General features: G+C 46.6%; 1 protein-coding gene across 3 annotated transcripts in view; it reads left to right on the top strand.

The window, feature by feature from the left end:
• LOC144159075 (uncharacterized) overlaps window positions 1-15012 on the top strand; it is a 39071-nt gene extending 24059 nt beyond the window's left edge. For 2 of the 3 annotated variants that reach the window (XM_077690335.1, XM_077690337.1), the window contains 7 exons: window positions 1265-1324; window positions 3132-3227; window positions 4923-5036; window positions 6572-6679; window positions 9181-9428; window positions 11146-11252; window positions 14854-15012. In XM_077690335.1, coding sequence (XP_077546461.1) covers window positions 1265-1324; window positions 3132-3227; window positions 4923-5036; window positions 6572-6679; window positions 9181-9428; window positions 11146-11244 — 725 coding nt within the window. In that variant the 3' untranslated portion in view covers window positions 11245-11252; window positions 14854-15012. The remainder of the gene's footprint in view (window positions 1-1264; window positions 1325-3131; window positions 3228-4922; window positions 5037-6571; window positions 6680-9180; window positions 9429-11145; window positions 11253-14853) is intronic. The other variant, XM_077690336.1, reaches the window with a different exon arrangement.
• The last annotated feature ends 1434 nt before the right edge of the window (window positions 15013-16446 follow it).

Below are 16446 nucleotides of genomic sequence, written 5' to 3'. Positions count from 1 at the left end.
ACGACATAACGGGCCCAAGTAGAGCCCGGCGTACCCGTCGTAGGGCGTCCCGCCGAGGTTTCGAAAACCACGCGGCTTAAAGGAGCCATGAAGACAAAATACAAGTTGGGTTTATTAGAAAGACTGCTTAGTCCCGATAACAATGATGCCAATATCATCGCAATCTTCGATCAAATAACGGAGATATTAAAGAAAACGTTTGAAGCAGTCGCGACCCCCCTAGCCAATTTCCCGCAACTTTTCCATGACGTCACGGAACCTTGTTTGTGCGATTGGCGGCCACCTAACTGACCTGTCGCGACGACACATGAGTGGACGTCTGCAATGGGGTCTCTAGTTCCATTTGACTGCATCACTTGAATGCTAACGTGCAGTTAACGCACTGAAAATTATGTTTTATTGTTGGCCCGTATGACGTCATTCTTGCTCATAACGCGTCACTGTGGCGGAAAATTTGAAAGTTTTTAAATACTTCTTGCTTTTTTTCGTTAAAAAAAAGTCTTTTGTGGCTCTAATGGAGCTGAGTGAGATACTGAATCCTAGTTCTTTCAAATTAAACGAAGTTGTATTTTCTCTTCATGGCTCCTTTAAATACTCATAACCGTTCGAAACACGTGAACCGCTGGCGCTGGTCGTACATCTCCCCGTTGTTTAGCGCGAACAAAACTGCAGGTATATTTGAGGCGAAATATACGTAATTAATCGGCAGCACCTGCGTTTATATAGTTCGGAACGCTCGTTGGGTTGGTTTTTGCGGTAGGCAGTGCTACGCCGGCACGTGCAGGAGAAAAAGCAAGCACAAAAAGAACAGAACTTCTACTGGCGCTGTTTCAGGCAGAGAGCGCGAGCACTGCGGAGGCGGGAAATTTGAATTGCATTAGGTGGTAGCAGCGAGCGGCTAACGGCGCTACAGCCCATTATGTCGAATCACTGCTCTGCACTTCCGACAGCTTTAACGTTGAGTGGAACGGCTTTAATTTTTTTGTTTGTTTGTGTTACCAGTTGCTCGAGGTTGCGCCCGGTTTTCTTGCATATTTTTCAAGAAGAGCGTTCGATTTCTGCTTTTGTCGCATGCCACGGTGGGCGACCTTGTTTAATAGTGAAACGGTGTCTTCATCCTTCAAAAACAGACTGTGTTTTAGGCAATTTTCTCAATTTAATTGAATCGTTCCGGAGAGTAGTGTTCCAAAATGCGCGCGTACTTCTGAGGGCACTCAAAGTTGCTGTTGTGACCGCCTTCCTTTTTTTTGTTCCTTGCTGGTAGGTAACGATGATGGCGCTGAAGCTCCGCCAAGCACTGACGCACTCTCAAACGCCACTGACGGTACGTATCTTAAAAATCTGCTTTGATCTTTGACCCGATCGGCGCACCGCTGCGGAAGCCAGTTTATCTACAAGCATAACAGACAAGACAAGCCAAGCCAATCCTTGTCGATCGAGGCGAAAAGAAAATGGCGCATGCTGTAGTTGCTGCTTACTGCTTTGACTGACTCTGCTAATAAGTCATTTAGGAAGACTGCAACTGAGCGAGCAGGCTTTCAATTGCGTGTCCTGTCTTCCCGCCGTCAGTTCGTTCTCGCGATGACTTGAATTCTAAATGCGCATTTTAATAAAGGATTTCGTAACTCTTTAAAGAAGTGAGGCGGATTTAAAACAAGGAAGTTTGGGATTCTGTCGCAGCGTGTATATTTTAATAAGTGTGACTGAAAATGACAAATTTCGCGAAGAGCGGTATCGCGGATAACTTTTGCTCGTTAGATAACCTCATTTCTTGTACTTCATGCACGGCTTTTTTTACGAAGAATCGCCTGGTTGTAAAGAAGTTTAGTTCATCCTTTTTAACCTAACCAGCTTCAAATAGTGTTCGGACCGGCACATCTTGATCATATAGCGACCGAAACGCTTCTCAACTAAATACCAATTCCTTCGTTGTCAGTGAAATAGCTGATCTACTTAGAGGATGGCAAGGCTTGGAATTAATGCCGCATGGCTTAAGGCGTTTCAGTGTCATGCAGCTTGGACGTTCTTTCACGAACATATAAATATGCCCGGACCTGTAGAAACTGACACTGATCTCAGTAGTCTTAATTAAGGAGTTTCTGAGAAGGACAAATGGTCATCCACGCAAAGTCCACGAAACAAACCTATACAGTAAATTCGAATATTTCAAGCTTAAATCCAAAATGCCCTTGGTCAGGTGTTCGAACTCGCCACAACGTCTTGTCGGGAGATTGATCAGCAGAACTGGTGTTGTCGGTCAACCCAGCAGGATAGAGAACGCACAGACACCACATTGGTTTCCTCCAATTCCTTGTAATCTGGCTTTGTGTGGCATTTTAGAACGCAGCCTGAATGTCAAGGGCATTTTTTTTTGTAAATACTAGTGTAGTTTTGGTCGCCATAAAGTTTGTCCCTCTTTCTCGTCCTGAATTGGGAATAACTTAAGCACTATGCCTCTGAGAGCGTGAGCGAATTGGTGTTAGTGTACACGCGTACCTAGCTTTGCAGTGAGCGCCGGCCATTTCTCCGCCGACTAAACTATTAAAATCACCACAAGTCCCACAGGTTTGTCCTTCAAAACTGGAGGACCAGGTGCAATATGCCCCGCCAGTGATCCGGTGCCTCTTCGGAAAGAGAACGTTTAATTGGTGATGATGGCAATGTATAGGTCGTATTCGTTGAAAAATTTAGCGGTCAATTTTTTCGCTTGGCAACACTGGAAACAGCCACAGACATGGCGCGGCTTGGGCCACTGCGCCCTCACGCCGAAAAAAAACAAACACTGGCGTTCGTCGTCTGCTCCGTTTCAACCCGATTCTCAGCGGTGATGTCAATAGAGATGTTATTAATCGCCCTCGCATTGGACTCGAGGCATTACTTTGCGTTCGGTGAGGTAGAGTTTGTTAACGTGCAACGCAGTCATGTGCTCAGCACGGACAAGTACCGCCATCCCGCGGAGCCCGACGTAACGAGTGACGGCGCACTCACACGGTTGCCTGAATGCGCGGCTCGCCAGTGAATACAGGCAATGCCTGTCCAGCTTCTGCATGCCTAGCTGGGGTCAATCTTCCCTGCTCCTTATATCTGTGGAAACAAGATTTCTATTGCGTTATCTTTTCCTCTTACCTCAGAATCCAACAACGAGGACAACAACGTGGGCCCCGTCGACCAACTCGATATGGAGGAAATTTCCGGCAGAGTTTTGCCCATTGCTTTACAGACCATAGGTAAGCCTGAAAAGAGCTTCTCCCTTGACAACTAACTAGAGCCGAGTGATCTCAAAGGTATACTTGTTAAAGGCACAGAAACGATTTTTTGTGCGGTGCGTGTTCTTTAGCGCATATGAAAGTCAGCGTTTATACTGTGCTAACTACGAGGAATTTCTGAAATAAGCAGGCGGAAATAATAATTTTGCACTAAAATTTCTGAATGGTGGAGACACCTAGCGTCTAAACGTGACACTACAGTGTAAGTGTCCCATCAACTCCGTCGATTTCAAAGCGGGATTCAAAGACCACACGAAGGAATAGGAAAGGTTGCACATCATTGTTCTACATGGGGACAAGATTTTAAATCCCTCTTTTAAACTCGCGGGCAGTTAAGTGTTGCCGCACTTCTCACTGCCATGGTTGCCAGAATTCCATTTGACGGGGCACGTATGGCTGGTGCAGTTGAACCTCGTCATAACGAACACTGATATAGCGAATTATCGGCTGTAGCGAATTAAATACAAACATTGGTTGGTAATGCTTTATTTCAATGACACTTGTTCTTTTATAATCAAACTGGAACCGTGAGGGCCTTCGCGATGTCGAATATAACGAAATATTTGACCGTGAGGCGGAGAAGCTACTCGCAAAAACAGCCGTAGTCTGAAAGTGCAGAAGTGTAAGGGCCCTTTTTGTTTGTGGACACTGTGGAAAACTTGATCTTGGCCAGCGCTGTGAGTTGAATATCACATCCTTCATGAAATAAGGACGCAAACGAGGTCGCGGGTTCGATTTCCGGCCGCGGCGGCCGCTTTTCTGATGGAGGCGAAAAACAAAAACGGCCGTGTGGACGGATTTCGGCGCAGGTTAGATCCCCAGGTGGTCAAAATTAATCCGGAGCCCTCCACTACGGCGCGCCTCATCGCCTGCGTTGCGTCGGCGCGTTAAACCATACAATCAAACCAGTCAGAAATGAAAGAATCGATGTTAAGTATTGCTATCGAAACCAGGTTCTATCATGGCTCTGAAGATCACAGCGTTGCTTACGACACGCTGCAGCAGCGTTAGATTTCGCGTAGTTCTGTTTTACGTATTTTGCAAGGTCGACACAATTAGCTGCGTATAGTCACGTCTGTACGGATTTCGAAGTAATTAAAAATGTATTATCTCGGTTCATTCTCATGAAAAGTCGCGTGCATATCAGCAGTGCATATAGCGACACGGCGAAATGCAGCACTCCACTGTTTGTTACGACTGCTGATAGCTTTAATTATTCGTGGTGATAACGGCCACTTCACTTGGTTATGACGCCACTGTAAATAAGTTTCAACTGAAACAGTGCTGAACTCATCGTGGACTTTAGCTTTCCGGAAACACGAAATGTACCATTTTTTGTATTGTGCTTCATTTACTTATTTTTTTCTCTCTGTATTGCTGGATCTTATTGCTAAGCACGCATATTTGATTTGAACGTGTCCTCTGCTGTGAACTCCTCTGTTGTGAACTCCTGAGGGTCAAGGGCCCTCGTCAGGCACTCAATGCCTTTAGCTGCTGCCCCTTCAGCAGGAATTGTAACAACGTCTGCTGGAAAATAGTTTTATTCTTCTTAAAATAAGATGAGGCACAATTGCGCAATAACCTTGGTCGAAGGCGCCGGAGGAAAAGCTACCGCTCTGGCTTGCTACATGCCAACGTTTGGCGTGCGCGTTCCAGTGCCCCATTTGACGATTGGCCGTTCGCCCGTCTATCCAGAGCATCCGCCTTCTCCACCCTCCTACGGCGCGTCGCGTCCGTTCCCCGGGCTGCCCTCGACACCCGACTACGGAGGTGAGTTTCCCGTGCTCCAGAGTTATCGCTTACGGAAAAACTTCGATGAGCCGGAAAGTTTGAACGGCCGCGCAGTAACTTACTGGCATTGTCAAACGTTTCCTATTGACTCGTTGGCTTTGGGCTGTAGTGTGCCGGTACACCTTACCTGGAACATGATATGGTTTTAGTAATTCAGGGCCACCATATATGCGACCGAGTGTGTGCTGCTCGTGTCTTAGAATTCACTTCTGCAGGAAGCTACGCTTCTTATCTCAAACGCCGAGTTCAAACGCATCGTAACATGTAAATGTAGACACATTCCCATTTGCCTAATGTTTTGCACCATGTCACGATGCATGACTCGTTTTTAGTCGATTTGCACCCTGTATGCTATTGTTAGACTTCTGTCTCCTAGACTTCTGTCTCCTAGACTTCTGTTTTCTGTTTTCTAGACTGCTGTTAAGCTGGTGTTACGCTGTTACGCTGGGATTGCAAATAGCCTGCAATCCAATCTCATTGTTCCGGTTTAGCTGCATTGGCTCCATAACTACTCTTATCCGTAGCTTTCCAACACGTTGCGCCTTCTAAACTTTTGGTGCGCATCACGTGATCTGTTTTCATCTGCGCGAGAACATTTCAGTGATGCCAACTGTTGTTTTCGAACTCTCGACCCGGCTTGTCGTCGCAGCTCGTCCAGAATCGCGGTATCTAGCCACCGTTAGAGTAACGCGGCCTCGCGCACCCAAGCAGAGGCTTCGAAAAGATTACCGCTTCCCCCGGTCCGGATCGAGCGCGAGTCCCTCGTGTTACGAAGCCGATGTCAATCCCAACGCGCCACGCAGGCGCACGTTTATCATACGCGAAGTGTTTGGAGTTGATCTTTGCGCTGCGCCGTCGCACGGGAGCTGCCGTTGCTAAAGCGCAAATAAGTGCAAAATGGTACAAAACGAGCAATCATACCCAGCTTTCTCGCTCAAAAATTCTTACCTCTCAGGAACCCAGCAAAACCACTTCACCAGGAAAGTGATATTTGGCATAAACCAAGAATTCAACGTGAAGATGAAAATACTAAAAGAACACTTTCTCGGATTATGAATGTTTTGTGTACTTCGCTGCCAAATCTTTATCCCCGTGCATTTCTATGGGGTAGTTTCCACGGCTCAGGAACTTGGTCGCGCAGCGTGCGAGACTTGAAACTCTGTGCACGAAGCAATATTTCACCCCCCAATATTAGCCGCGCAAAATAACGTTACGTTTCGGTAAATACCTACAAAGTAATCACTCTTCAAAGGACTGCCATGAGCTGGAAAGCTGCACATGTATCATAAATCAGTGCATAATTACCCGAAATTAATGAGAACTCAATCCAGAGTCTTTTTATAGCCTTTCCAGGGGCTGCGGCGCCCTCTTGACTACTCTCGGTATCAACGCCAGGCTGATACTGAAACTTGTCGCGAGAGGGCGCCACATCCCATTTGTCGAACCACTGCTCCGCCTTTGACAACTTTCACGTTGAGTGGAATTGATTTAATGTTTTTTTTTTCCGCCTGAAGTGAGAACATTCCAGTGTACTTTCGAGGACCACACGTGCGGAATGCGGAACCAGAAAAACATCGGACCGAACTTCAAGCTCGTCACCAACAGCATCGCCAGCCGGCGAGGTGAGTGCGACACTCTTTATCATGAACGTGAAACACTAACCACGCGTCTGTCGTCGATATGGCAGAACGTCTGTAAAATTGGGCCTTAACGTACACGTCGTAACTGGTTGGGTTTAGTACGCTGTAGTGTATTACAGTCGAACCTCGTTATAGCGAAGTAATATCGGGACAGTAATTTGGTTCGTTAAATCCGATATTCGTTCTAACAGTAGAGCTAACATCGGTTCAAACCAATCGGTAATGTGGCTCCCGCAAACATCCTCGACACAAAAACGCATTATTTTAATGTTCGAACATAATTTAACACAAGTAACCCTTCTTTCTCCTTGTGGCATTTCAAGCTCAATGAACCAGAACACGAAACGGGAAATTACAACAGAACAAAGTTCATTTCACAAAAATTTCCCCGCATTTCCCCGAGGGGAAGAATGTGAAAGTGCGAATACAGGAGTTGAATTTGCGCGGTTCGGTAATGTTCGCGAAAGAGAGATCACACACACACACACACACAACTGCAAAGAAAGATGCATTTATTCACAGACACCTATTTGTGTTGTCGTTGTACTTGATTGCTAGAGCGTGTGTATGTGTGTATATATATTGTGTGTATATGTGTGCTAGATATGTGTGTATATATATGTGTGTATATATATATGTGTGTATATATATATATATATATATATATACATATATATATATATATATCAGAACAGAGAGATACGGGACGAGGGACTCGGTAAAGATACATATCAAGGTTGCAGTCGTCATTGCCAGTGCTATTCGGCTTTTTTTCGAAATATTTAATAGGGCCGAATGACGTGTGCTTGTCACGTTTCTTTTGATTCATTGATAAATAAGCGAAAATATAAGTCGAGAAAAAATCCGCCGTTTTCCGGGAGCGGGACGGCGGATTTTTTCTCGACTTATATTTTCGCTTATTTATCAATGAATCAAAAGAAACGTGACAAGCACACGTCATTCGGCCCTATTAAATATTTCGAAAAAAAGCCGAATAGCACTGGCAATGACGACTGCAACCTTGATATGTATCTTTACCGAGTCCCTCGTCCCGTATCTCTCTGTTCTGCTACATGCATTACGAGGCACTGGCTCCAGCAGTTCGGATATGCCAATTGCTAACCCCCGACCTCCGACCACGTTCTACGTGGCGGCCGCTGGGAAAGAAGACGTTCTACGTCTCCCGCGGTAGTCGAGGGGCGGCGCTAGTTGACCGGCCTCAGAGCTCTTGTAAATATAAACCCCCGCTTTAAAGCCGAGAGAGAAGCCGCTGTGGGGATAGCGTAATGGCTAACGCACCGCACCGGTTATGCGGAGATGTGGTCCCGCTCCCGGAAAACGGCGGATTTTTTCTCGACTTATATTTTCGCTTATTTATCAATGAATCAAAAGAAACGTGACAAGCACACGTCATTCGGCCCTATTAAATATTTCGAAAAAAAGCCGAATAGCACTGGCAATGACGACTGCAACCTTGATATGTATATATATATATATATATATATATATATATATATATATATATATATATATATATATATATATTACCGTTAGTCACGTTACTATATTTTTTATTATTCATTACGTGAGAAAAAAAGAAAAACACGCGCCCAGAGTGGGGACCGAACCCACGTCTTTCGATTAGATCTCGAATGCCTTACCAATTCGGCTATCTGGGCGACTGTGTTCTCCTTCACTTTCTGGGGTATTTATATTTACTACAACTGTATCTGACGCTTGAGGGCGGTAGCCAGCGCAACGCAGACTACACGGGGAGAAGGGGACCTTCTTTTCAACCCCCGAGGCGTGACGCGAACGTCTACAGCCTGTCATAAGGTGGTAACTGGCGGGAAACCCTCTTATGCTACCTTGGCATCAAGGCTGCCAGAACCGAGGCCCTCGCTAAGCTTTCGCACGATAATAGGGTTTGGAAATGAGGGGCTCGTTAGGAAATACAGAAAGAAATGCCAGCAGTCTACAACGCCAAAGAAGGCATAGGGAAATGGTTACACTACTTTTACCGTTAGTGACGATAATATATATATATATATATATATATATATATATATATATATATATATATATATATATATACAACGTAGTCGACGCACGTATCAATAGAATAGGTTTACTAACGTTCCGACTAAAGGACCAGACTTAATCGGAGTAACGATAGTTACCCCGATGAAGACTGGTCCTCCAGTCGAAACGTTAGTAAACCTTTGTTTGCTTTTTCAGACGTGCGTCGGGCTCTACTTTTTAATATTTCTTTTGGGACCATTGGAAACTTTTCTTCCTCCTGTGTGTGTGTGTGTGTGTGTGTGTGTGTGTGTGTGTGTGTGTGTGTATACATGTATATGCATTACCACACAACGCACATACAGCTATTACAAAGTCCTTTGCTACTAGCAGGCAGCGTACAAACATTTTGTGCCACAGGTCCGTTCATTACGGTGACCGCTCGCCTTCTCTCACGTCTCCAGGAAGCTACATGGCAGTGGACGCCGCGGCCGTCGGCTACGGCGTGTCCCGCCTCATCACGCCCTACCTGCCGGGCCGCCCGAACGCCTTAACCTGCTTGCGACTCACCTACATCATTAACGGGCCCGGGGCCGAGCGGATCGAGCTCGTGGCGCAGGACACCGGAAACCGGCACCTCTTCATTCTGGAGAACCACGGCCCTGTCTGGAGGACGTTCGGCATCAACATGACCGTCACCCAGGACGTGCGGGTCAGTGTCCCCACAAGGGCTGCATGTCGATGAGTGTGGGTAACATGACACGTCATTACACCGTTACAAAGGGGATACTACGAGCAATCAATCGATGGGGCTGTCCCGCAAATGTTATCTTGAAGATCTTACTTTGTTGCTTGAAGAATCGTTTAGGAACATTTTTAAGTGCGATGCACTTCTTAAGCGACCCTGAACCTGCGTCCACCGGCGATGTCCGCATAGCATACCCACGTGGGGGATTGGCCAGGAATCTCCTCGTCTTCCTTGGCAACGGGGGGAGATGGGCGCGCACTGCCTGGCCGCTGACATGGCACATACCCACGTAGGGGATTGGCCAGGAATCGGGCGTGAGAAGGGCTAATGCACCCGCTTAAAGGAGTACTGACACGAAATTTCAAAGCTGAGATCCCCTCTAGCAATCAAGTACAACGACAACACAAATAGGTGTCTGTGAATAAATGCACCTTCCTTTCTTTGTAGTTGTGTGTGTGTGTGTAATCTCTGTCTCGCGAACATTACCGAACCGCGCAAATTCAACTCGTGCATTCGCACTTTCACATTCTTCCCCTCGGGGAAATGCGGGGAATTTTTTGTAGAGCAGCGCATGGTAAGCAGACAATGGAGGCAATGGTAAGGGCGAAAAAACGGGTACACGAGAAAGAATACCTTACACAGGATGAGCGCCCACCCAGAGGTTTTAAAAACCATTGTGTTTCTTGGGCTGCTTGAACGCGGAAATTTTGGTCTCTCTGTTCCTCGATTCAGCTACCCGGCCAAAGTGAAACAGAAGCTGCACAAAAGGTTTACATACACGCAGCCAAATCTAAACGTCTCAGCCCGGTGGCAATAATGTTCAAATTTACCAACATTGTTAAACAAGAAAAAAGCATTATGCAAATATGAGGCAGAAAATTAATACGTAAGGGATATCCCAGTGTACCTTTAACAAAATATTCATGGATGCTTGATTTTTTTCGATACCAAATGAAATGTTTTATCCACTGCAGAAAAAAATCCCTCCGTCGCCTGCCGTCACCCGCGCCACTTTAGCTCCTGGCGGCATTTTAAGAAATCACACGCCAACAGTAACGAAAGGTTCCACTAGATAGTTTTCACGTTCAGCTTGGAATGCACGTGGAGTGGGGTGCCTCGATTCACCCGCGTCTCCGCAGTACGGCAGCGCTGGCATCGAGGCATTCGGCGTGGAGCAGTGCAACGCGGTAAATTTAAATTGAGTTGAGCAAACCTCTAGCGTGTTTATCTTTGGTAGAAGCAGTGCGGGACAGGAACAGCATAAGAGATGTGCGGGAAAGAGAAGGAAGGCGTTTACTTGGCAGGGACGCCAGACGACTATCGTCTTTCGTCGACATTTGCAACGAAGTGAACAGAGATATGCGGCCAATTTTTTGTACCGTTTTTTTTTTTTGCGAAATCGAAACTTTGTCGCCAGCTAGCCCAAATTTCTGCTTAGAGAGAAAATACAGCCTTGTTTTATTTCCAAGAACTGGCCTTCAGTAACTTTAACTCTTTCCCGGCATTGGACGACGTTTTTTTCCCCCACAACAGGTAATATTAAAGTACAAGGATCACAAGCGCCATATTCATAACTATCCCTAGGAAAGTTAACTCACTGAGCAGGCGTTAGGACCAACTACGACTTTATTTATTGCAGGGTTCTTTGAAAACACTTGCCGCTTTCTTTCTGTCCCCGCAGTTTTTCATCGAGGCCTACACTAACCGGCATCCGGGCGTCATTGCCGTCGACGACTTCACCTACAGCTTTGACCCGTGCCCTCCCAGGTTCCGCCCTTGATAGCCTGGGTAAGTGAACTTCACTGCAACCATATCCCGGCTGCCGTTTGCTCGGGGCCATGATACTGATCGCTCGCAGATTTTATTGATACCCTCACCGGACTTTGCCAGGGTTACCGGGACGTCCCCATACTTGCTGCAAGCTCGTCGGCAGCGGAGGGGTTATGCGGCACATTTTACGATAGTTAAGCCGGCATGGTCACTTCTAATGCTTGCGCCAATGACAAAGCGTTGACAGACCCGCAACGGGGAAAAGAAAGCTTTAAACTTATAATTTACGCGAGAACTACGACATTTCGAGGTGTGAGAGCAAAACGCTAACCACTACTTCAGCATTTTTAATATTAAAGTAGTTTGTAAAAGCAGTAGTGGCACTTGTAATGTTTTTTTTTTGTGGAATCAATGGAGTTCGAAAAAAACTCTTCTTCTAACCGATCAAGTGGAATACACGCGTAATAGCACCATGGAACCATTGCACCAGACACGGTAGCACCATGGCACAAAGCACCGCAAGGGACGAGATGAGAGCAAGCAGACGAGGACGGGCGCTGTCTGTTTGCTCTCTTCACGTCCCCTGCGTTGTTTTCTCCCATGGAAACTGTAATGCGTTTCAAGTTTATTCACTTTCCAATTGTGGAAAGTGAAGCAAGAGCTAAAGGCTACCGCCTGACAGAGGCTCTTGCTTCACGGGGAAATCCAGCAGTACAGAAATCAGCACAATAACATTCAATTTCATACACACAAAAAATACACTCGAAGTGTGAGTAGGGGTAGGGGAGTGGGGATGAATACGTATATTCACAGGCTCTCCCGTACAGCTGTAGAATACTTAAATACAACAGAAAATAGTTTGTCGCTTGGAAACACACAACTTATTGTTAAAAGTACATCTTGTATACGTACAGTAACTATAAAATACAATACATTTACAGACAAAAATATCAATAACAGGTAGATTAACAAATTCATCAAAAATGCTGCTATAAATTTGTATGGAATACTCTTAGACAAGTCTGCTACAATCAGTTTTCCTCAATTTTATTTAAGAGCCTGGAAATCAGTATGTTTTTTAGCGTAATTAGTACGGATCTGTGGATTATTCTGTTAATCCGTTAATCAGGAGGTGAATGTATTGTCTCCTTGCTTTTTTTTTCGTCCCTTGTGCATGTTTTCAATACATGGACCCTTACCGGCTGGCCCAGCTTTGAACGCTAGTTAATAGCTGAGTAACGGGTTTAGTTGGCCTCGCATACCCAACGTGTTTTAGCATAAAAGACAATGAAATGGAAAGAGGACGATGTCTGCATTGCCCTTCTTTTTTTTCGCCCCGTTCACGTTTCCTCGAAGAAGGTGAAGCCCTATCAACGACACGTCCTGGGCTTCCCAGGAGAGGCGTGGCGGTCACTGCACCCCGCATTACTTCATCACGTCGTGCTCTTTTCTTTCACATTTATTCTCGACGCCCAATTTAGCCAATGGCAGCCTTTCCCTGGGACGTCAGTCCGGGCTTTGATAGAGCGGTCCTTTCGAAATAGAGAGTAGGGGATTGCTTCTCTAGCCAATTTGAGTTCATCACTACATGCGGAGTTGGCCTATTTGGCTCGGATATTTCTGGCATTGCGGTATTGAGATTGCATAATTACGTTACTCAATTCGGAACCCGTTTCAAAGTTCTTTTTTTCTCTTTCTCAAGCGTACCTTCACGGGAGGCAGTTCAGCCCTGCTAGGTGGATCGGGGGCGAGGCCTAACCCTATCGGTGCCGACAATTGTCAGCCGGGTTTTTAGTACAGCAAATATCGGTCTGTAATTGCCGTACTGACTTCAGTTGTATGAACCATAGTTTCATGCTAATATACACTAGAGGGAAATCTGGCGCCACTGTCTAGGGGACCCGCGCTTCAGCGAGCGTTCCTTGGTGTGCCGGGCAGGGACGTTCCACTTGTCCTTGGCATGGCTCATGAACAGGCTGAAAAGTTGGCTCTGGCTGCAAAAAAGCAACAATATTGCTGTAGAAGGTTCATGAAATTTGTTTTGATATTTTAAAATTGAACCTCCAAAAAGATTGATTTGTCATTAATTATTCAGAAGCTTCATGTACGAGGAACAAGAAAAAATGCTACCCTTTTTTGTTGATTTTGGCTTCGCGAACAAAAAAGCCATATGGCTAGTTAAGCCAAGTAGGCGAGGAACGTCGCTAGCGGCAATGGCGCCGCCCACGGCGGCCCGCGACGACAGCGACAGATTTCCCTCAGTAGGTTAGTATGAAACTCTGATATTACATTCAGGGCTGAGTTGATCTTTGCCGAGACACTTCTGCGTAGTACTGTAATGATCGCTTTTTTTTTTCTTCGGGGACTTCTAAAAATGCACGCAGCTGACGCGGCATTTCAAAAGATTGAATCTGCCCAATCGCACAGTCTGTGATGACGGGGTACATTTGTCGTATTGGAGAGGAACCGCGCAGCCTGAAAATAAAGGACGCTTAACAAGGGAAATGAAAGGGTCTCCGACAAGACTGACCGACGTCTTTAGTGTTTGTCTTCACACACGCTTCGTCTTGTCCGCGTTCTTTCCCTTGTTTGGCGTCTTGCCTTTAGTTCAACAGTGCGTGGTTCGCACAAAATCCGAAGTGAGAATTAGCTGCGGTTCCAATAAACGGCTGCGTATGCCAGCACGTGCACACGTAGCTTAGACACGCTGGAAGCTCTTGGGCTACAAAAACGCAGAAATTTTGGTCTATCTGTCTGTGTCTGTCTGTCTGGCCGGGTGGCTGAATTGAGGCAGACAAAGTGGGACTCAATCTGCGCAATAGTCTTATACACTCGCAGCCAAATCTGAACAAGTCCGGTGTCAGTGTTCATAGTAGCCAACATTGTTGACAACAATGAACTTGCGCCTTGACCAAGTGACGTAAATGCGCAAGAAAAAGAAATCTGTTTATTCCGGGACAACAAAACTAAGAATGACATGCACAGAAACAGCAGCTTGAAACACATACCGGTAATGGGAACAACGCGGCAGCGGACGGTGCCTCAATTCATGCGCGTACGTCCCCCGTTCACGAACGCGCTGGCATCGAGGAGCCAACTGCCGGCGCTCATTAGCGTCATGATGCGCTACTTCGCTTCGCCTCTCCTAGGCAGCAGCACCATCTGAATGACTCGTAGTGAAGGACGCCAGACGCGTTCGTAGAGCTGCCAACGTCTCTGTTCATAGCACAGTTGGTAGAGCGCCACGTTGTGGCGAGAGGCGAGAGTTCGTGGGCTCGAATCCGGGCGCCGCCTAAATTGCACTTTTTCTAGCGACGTCACTTCAATGACGGATATGACGTCAGTGAGATCTTGGTGTACCCGGGCATAAAACACTTTCGTGTTAAAAAATGAACCGCGACACCAAAAACGCACGTTTTTTTTTTTCAAGCTGCAACCCAAAGTGTGGTGGTGGAAGAGCACACTGCAGCTCATATGGGGAAAAAACGCGACATTAAGAAAACTAGCTTTCACACGGCGACGCACGCAGTAAGGCACCGGGACTTTGTGGTCAACGTTCCTCGTTATGTTCGACATCCTCTGTTTCACATGTCTAATTGACCTGCCGCCCACTTTGCAGCCACACCGGCACCTTTTGGTTGCACGTGGACCCTGGAACTTCAATGCCCGCTGGACGGGCGCGGCCCAAGCCTGGCTCCCGGCGAATGGAGTTTTCGTTTCTTCTCTTCTGTAAATATGCCGAAGGCCTTTGTATAGAGAAAATAAATTGTGTTCACTATCCCGGGTCTTTCCTTCCGTCTCCGCAAGCTTACTTGGCACGAAGTTTCACCAGTATTATTCGTACATTTTATAAAAATGCTCATGCGTATCTTGTTTTGTACCTTGTTGTGACTCCCCCGTCTTCACAGGTTCTAGCAGGCAACGCTGATCATCATTTAATTCTGCTTTTCACGAGGTGTCGTATGCTCTCGTGGCTGCGCCGGCTCGCGCCCTTTTTCTAGTAGATTCCATAAAAGCTCCGTCCCATCAAGACGTGTCGCTCAGATTTCTGAGCATCGCGCCGCAACTGGAGGAGCCAGAGGTCCACCACGGGAAGGGGCGAAGCATGCAGTGTATGAGTCTATTCTTGGCGTTTTTGCCAACGGAGATGAACCGTTGGGGGGTAGAGGTATACAGCTATGCTGTAAGTCTTGTCTTTAAAGCCCGAAGTTCTCCAGCGCGAGACGTAAACCAGTGTCCCGGTGTTTTTTTTAACACGCGTTACGTTCTTGCACGAGGCGTAAACGAGTATCCCGGTGTTTTAGTACCGGGACTACATGAGACGATTACGACGACGACGGGACTATCCCAGCCTCAGCCCCTAAGGAGCTTCGCCCACAAAACCCAGTAATCGTATGTTATTCTTTCAGTACACAGTCCGGAAAAGGAGTCCTGAAAAAATATCGAGGCCTGCGTTTTGCATTACATTGTGAAAATAGAACTTAATCTGACAAGCACCCCCCCCCCTCCCCCTTTTTTACTTCCCCGAGACGGAGCCGCTGGTAACGTATGCAGTAATCCGGGCCCACTAACACCAAGGCAGTATATTCGCCGGCCCGCATTCCCAGTTATTCACACAACATACCACCCTTCGAGCACTGCTGAGACTCCTAAACTCACGGCACCACCCCTTTTCAAGCCATCTACTCTACCGAGAACCCAGTCGCCCGTAATTTGTCGTTTCCGGCACCCTGTCGGGTATGGGGGTTCCATGAAACACACTACCCACCCCCAATCCCGTCCATGTCTTCCGACCAGGGGGTCAACCCGATGTCAAGTTTTACCATGGGAATTAAAGCAATCTGACCCCCCTAAACTAATTCGTTTTCGCGAGTTTTTTTTCGTTGTCTTTATTGCTGGGGCTTTTAAAGCACACATTAATGCGAAAGAATGCCCCCGTAACGTTCAAAACCACTCGTATCTCGTATCGGACGGCTGAAAACGTCAACGTAGCGCGCGTGGTCCACCACAAAAATAACCATTTCCACATAACGTTTAGAGAACTGCGAAAGCTTTGTAAAAAAAAAACTGCGTCAAAAGTGTGCAAATTTTTCTGACTGCATCAAATCCATCGTCAAGCCTTCAAAGACCCAACTCACAAACTAAGAACGAACTCCTGCGACGATTTCTCGCGCATGTGTTCGTTCTTCGTTTGCGAGTAGACGCACATACG

The sequence above is a fragment of the Haemaphysalis longicornis genome, unplaced genomic scaffold, assembly GCF_048455015.1.
Source record: "Haemaphysalis longicornis isolate Haplotype H1 unplaced genomic scaffold, Haemaphysalis longicornis Haplotype H1 scaffold_10, whole genome shotgun sequence".
In the NCBI taxonomy this organism is placed as follows: Eukaryota; Metazoa; Arthropoda; class Arachnida; order Ixodida; family Ixodidae; genus Haemaphysalis; species Haemaphysalis longicornis.
Note: the sequence above shows the minus strand (reverse complement) of the source record. Positions and strands in the feature narration are given on the sequence as shown.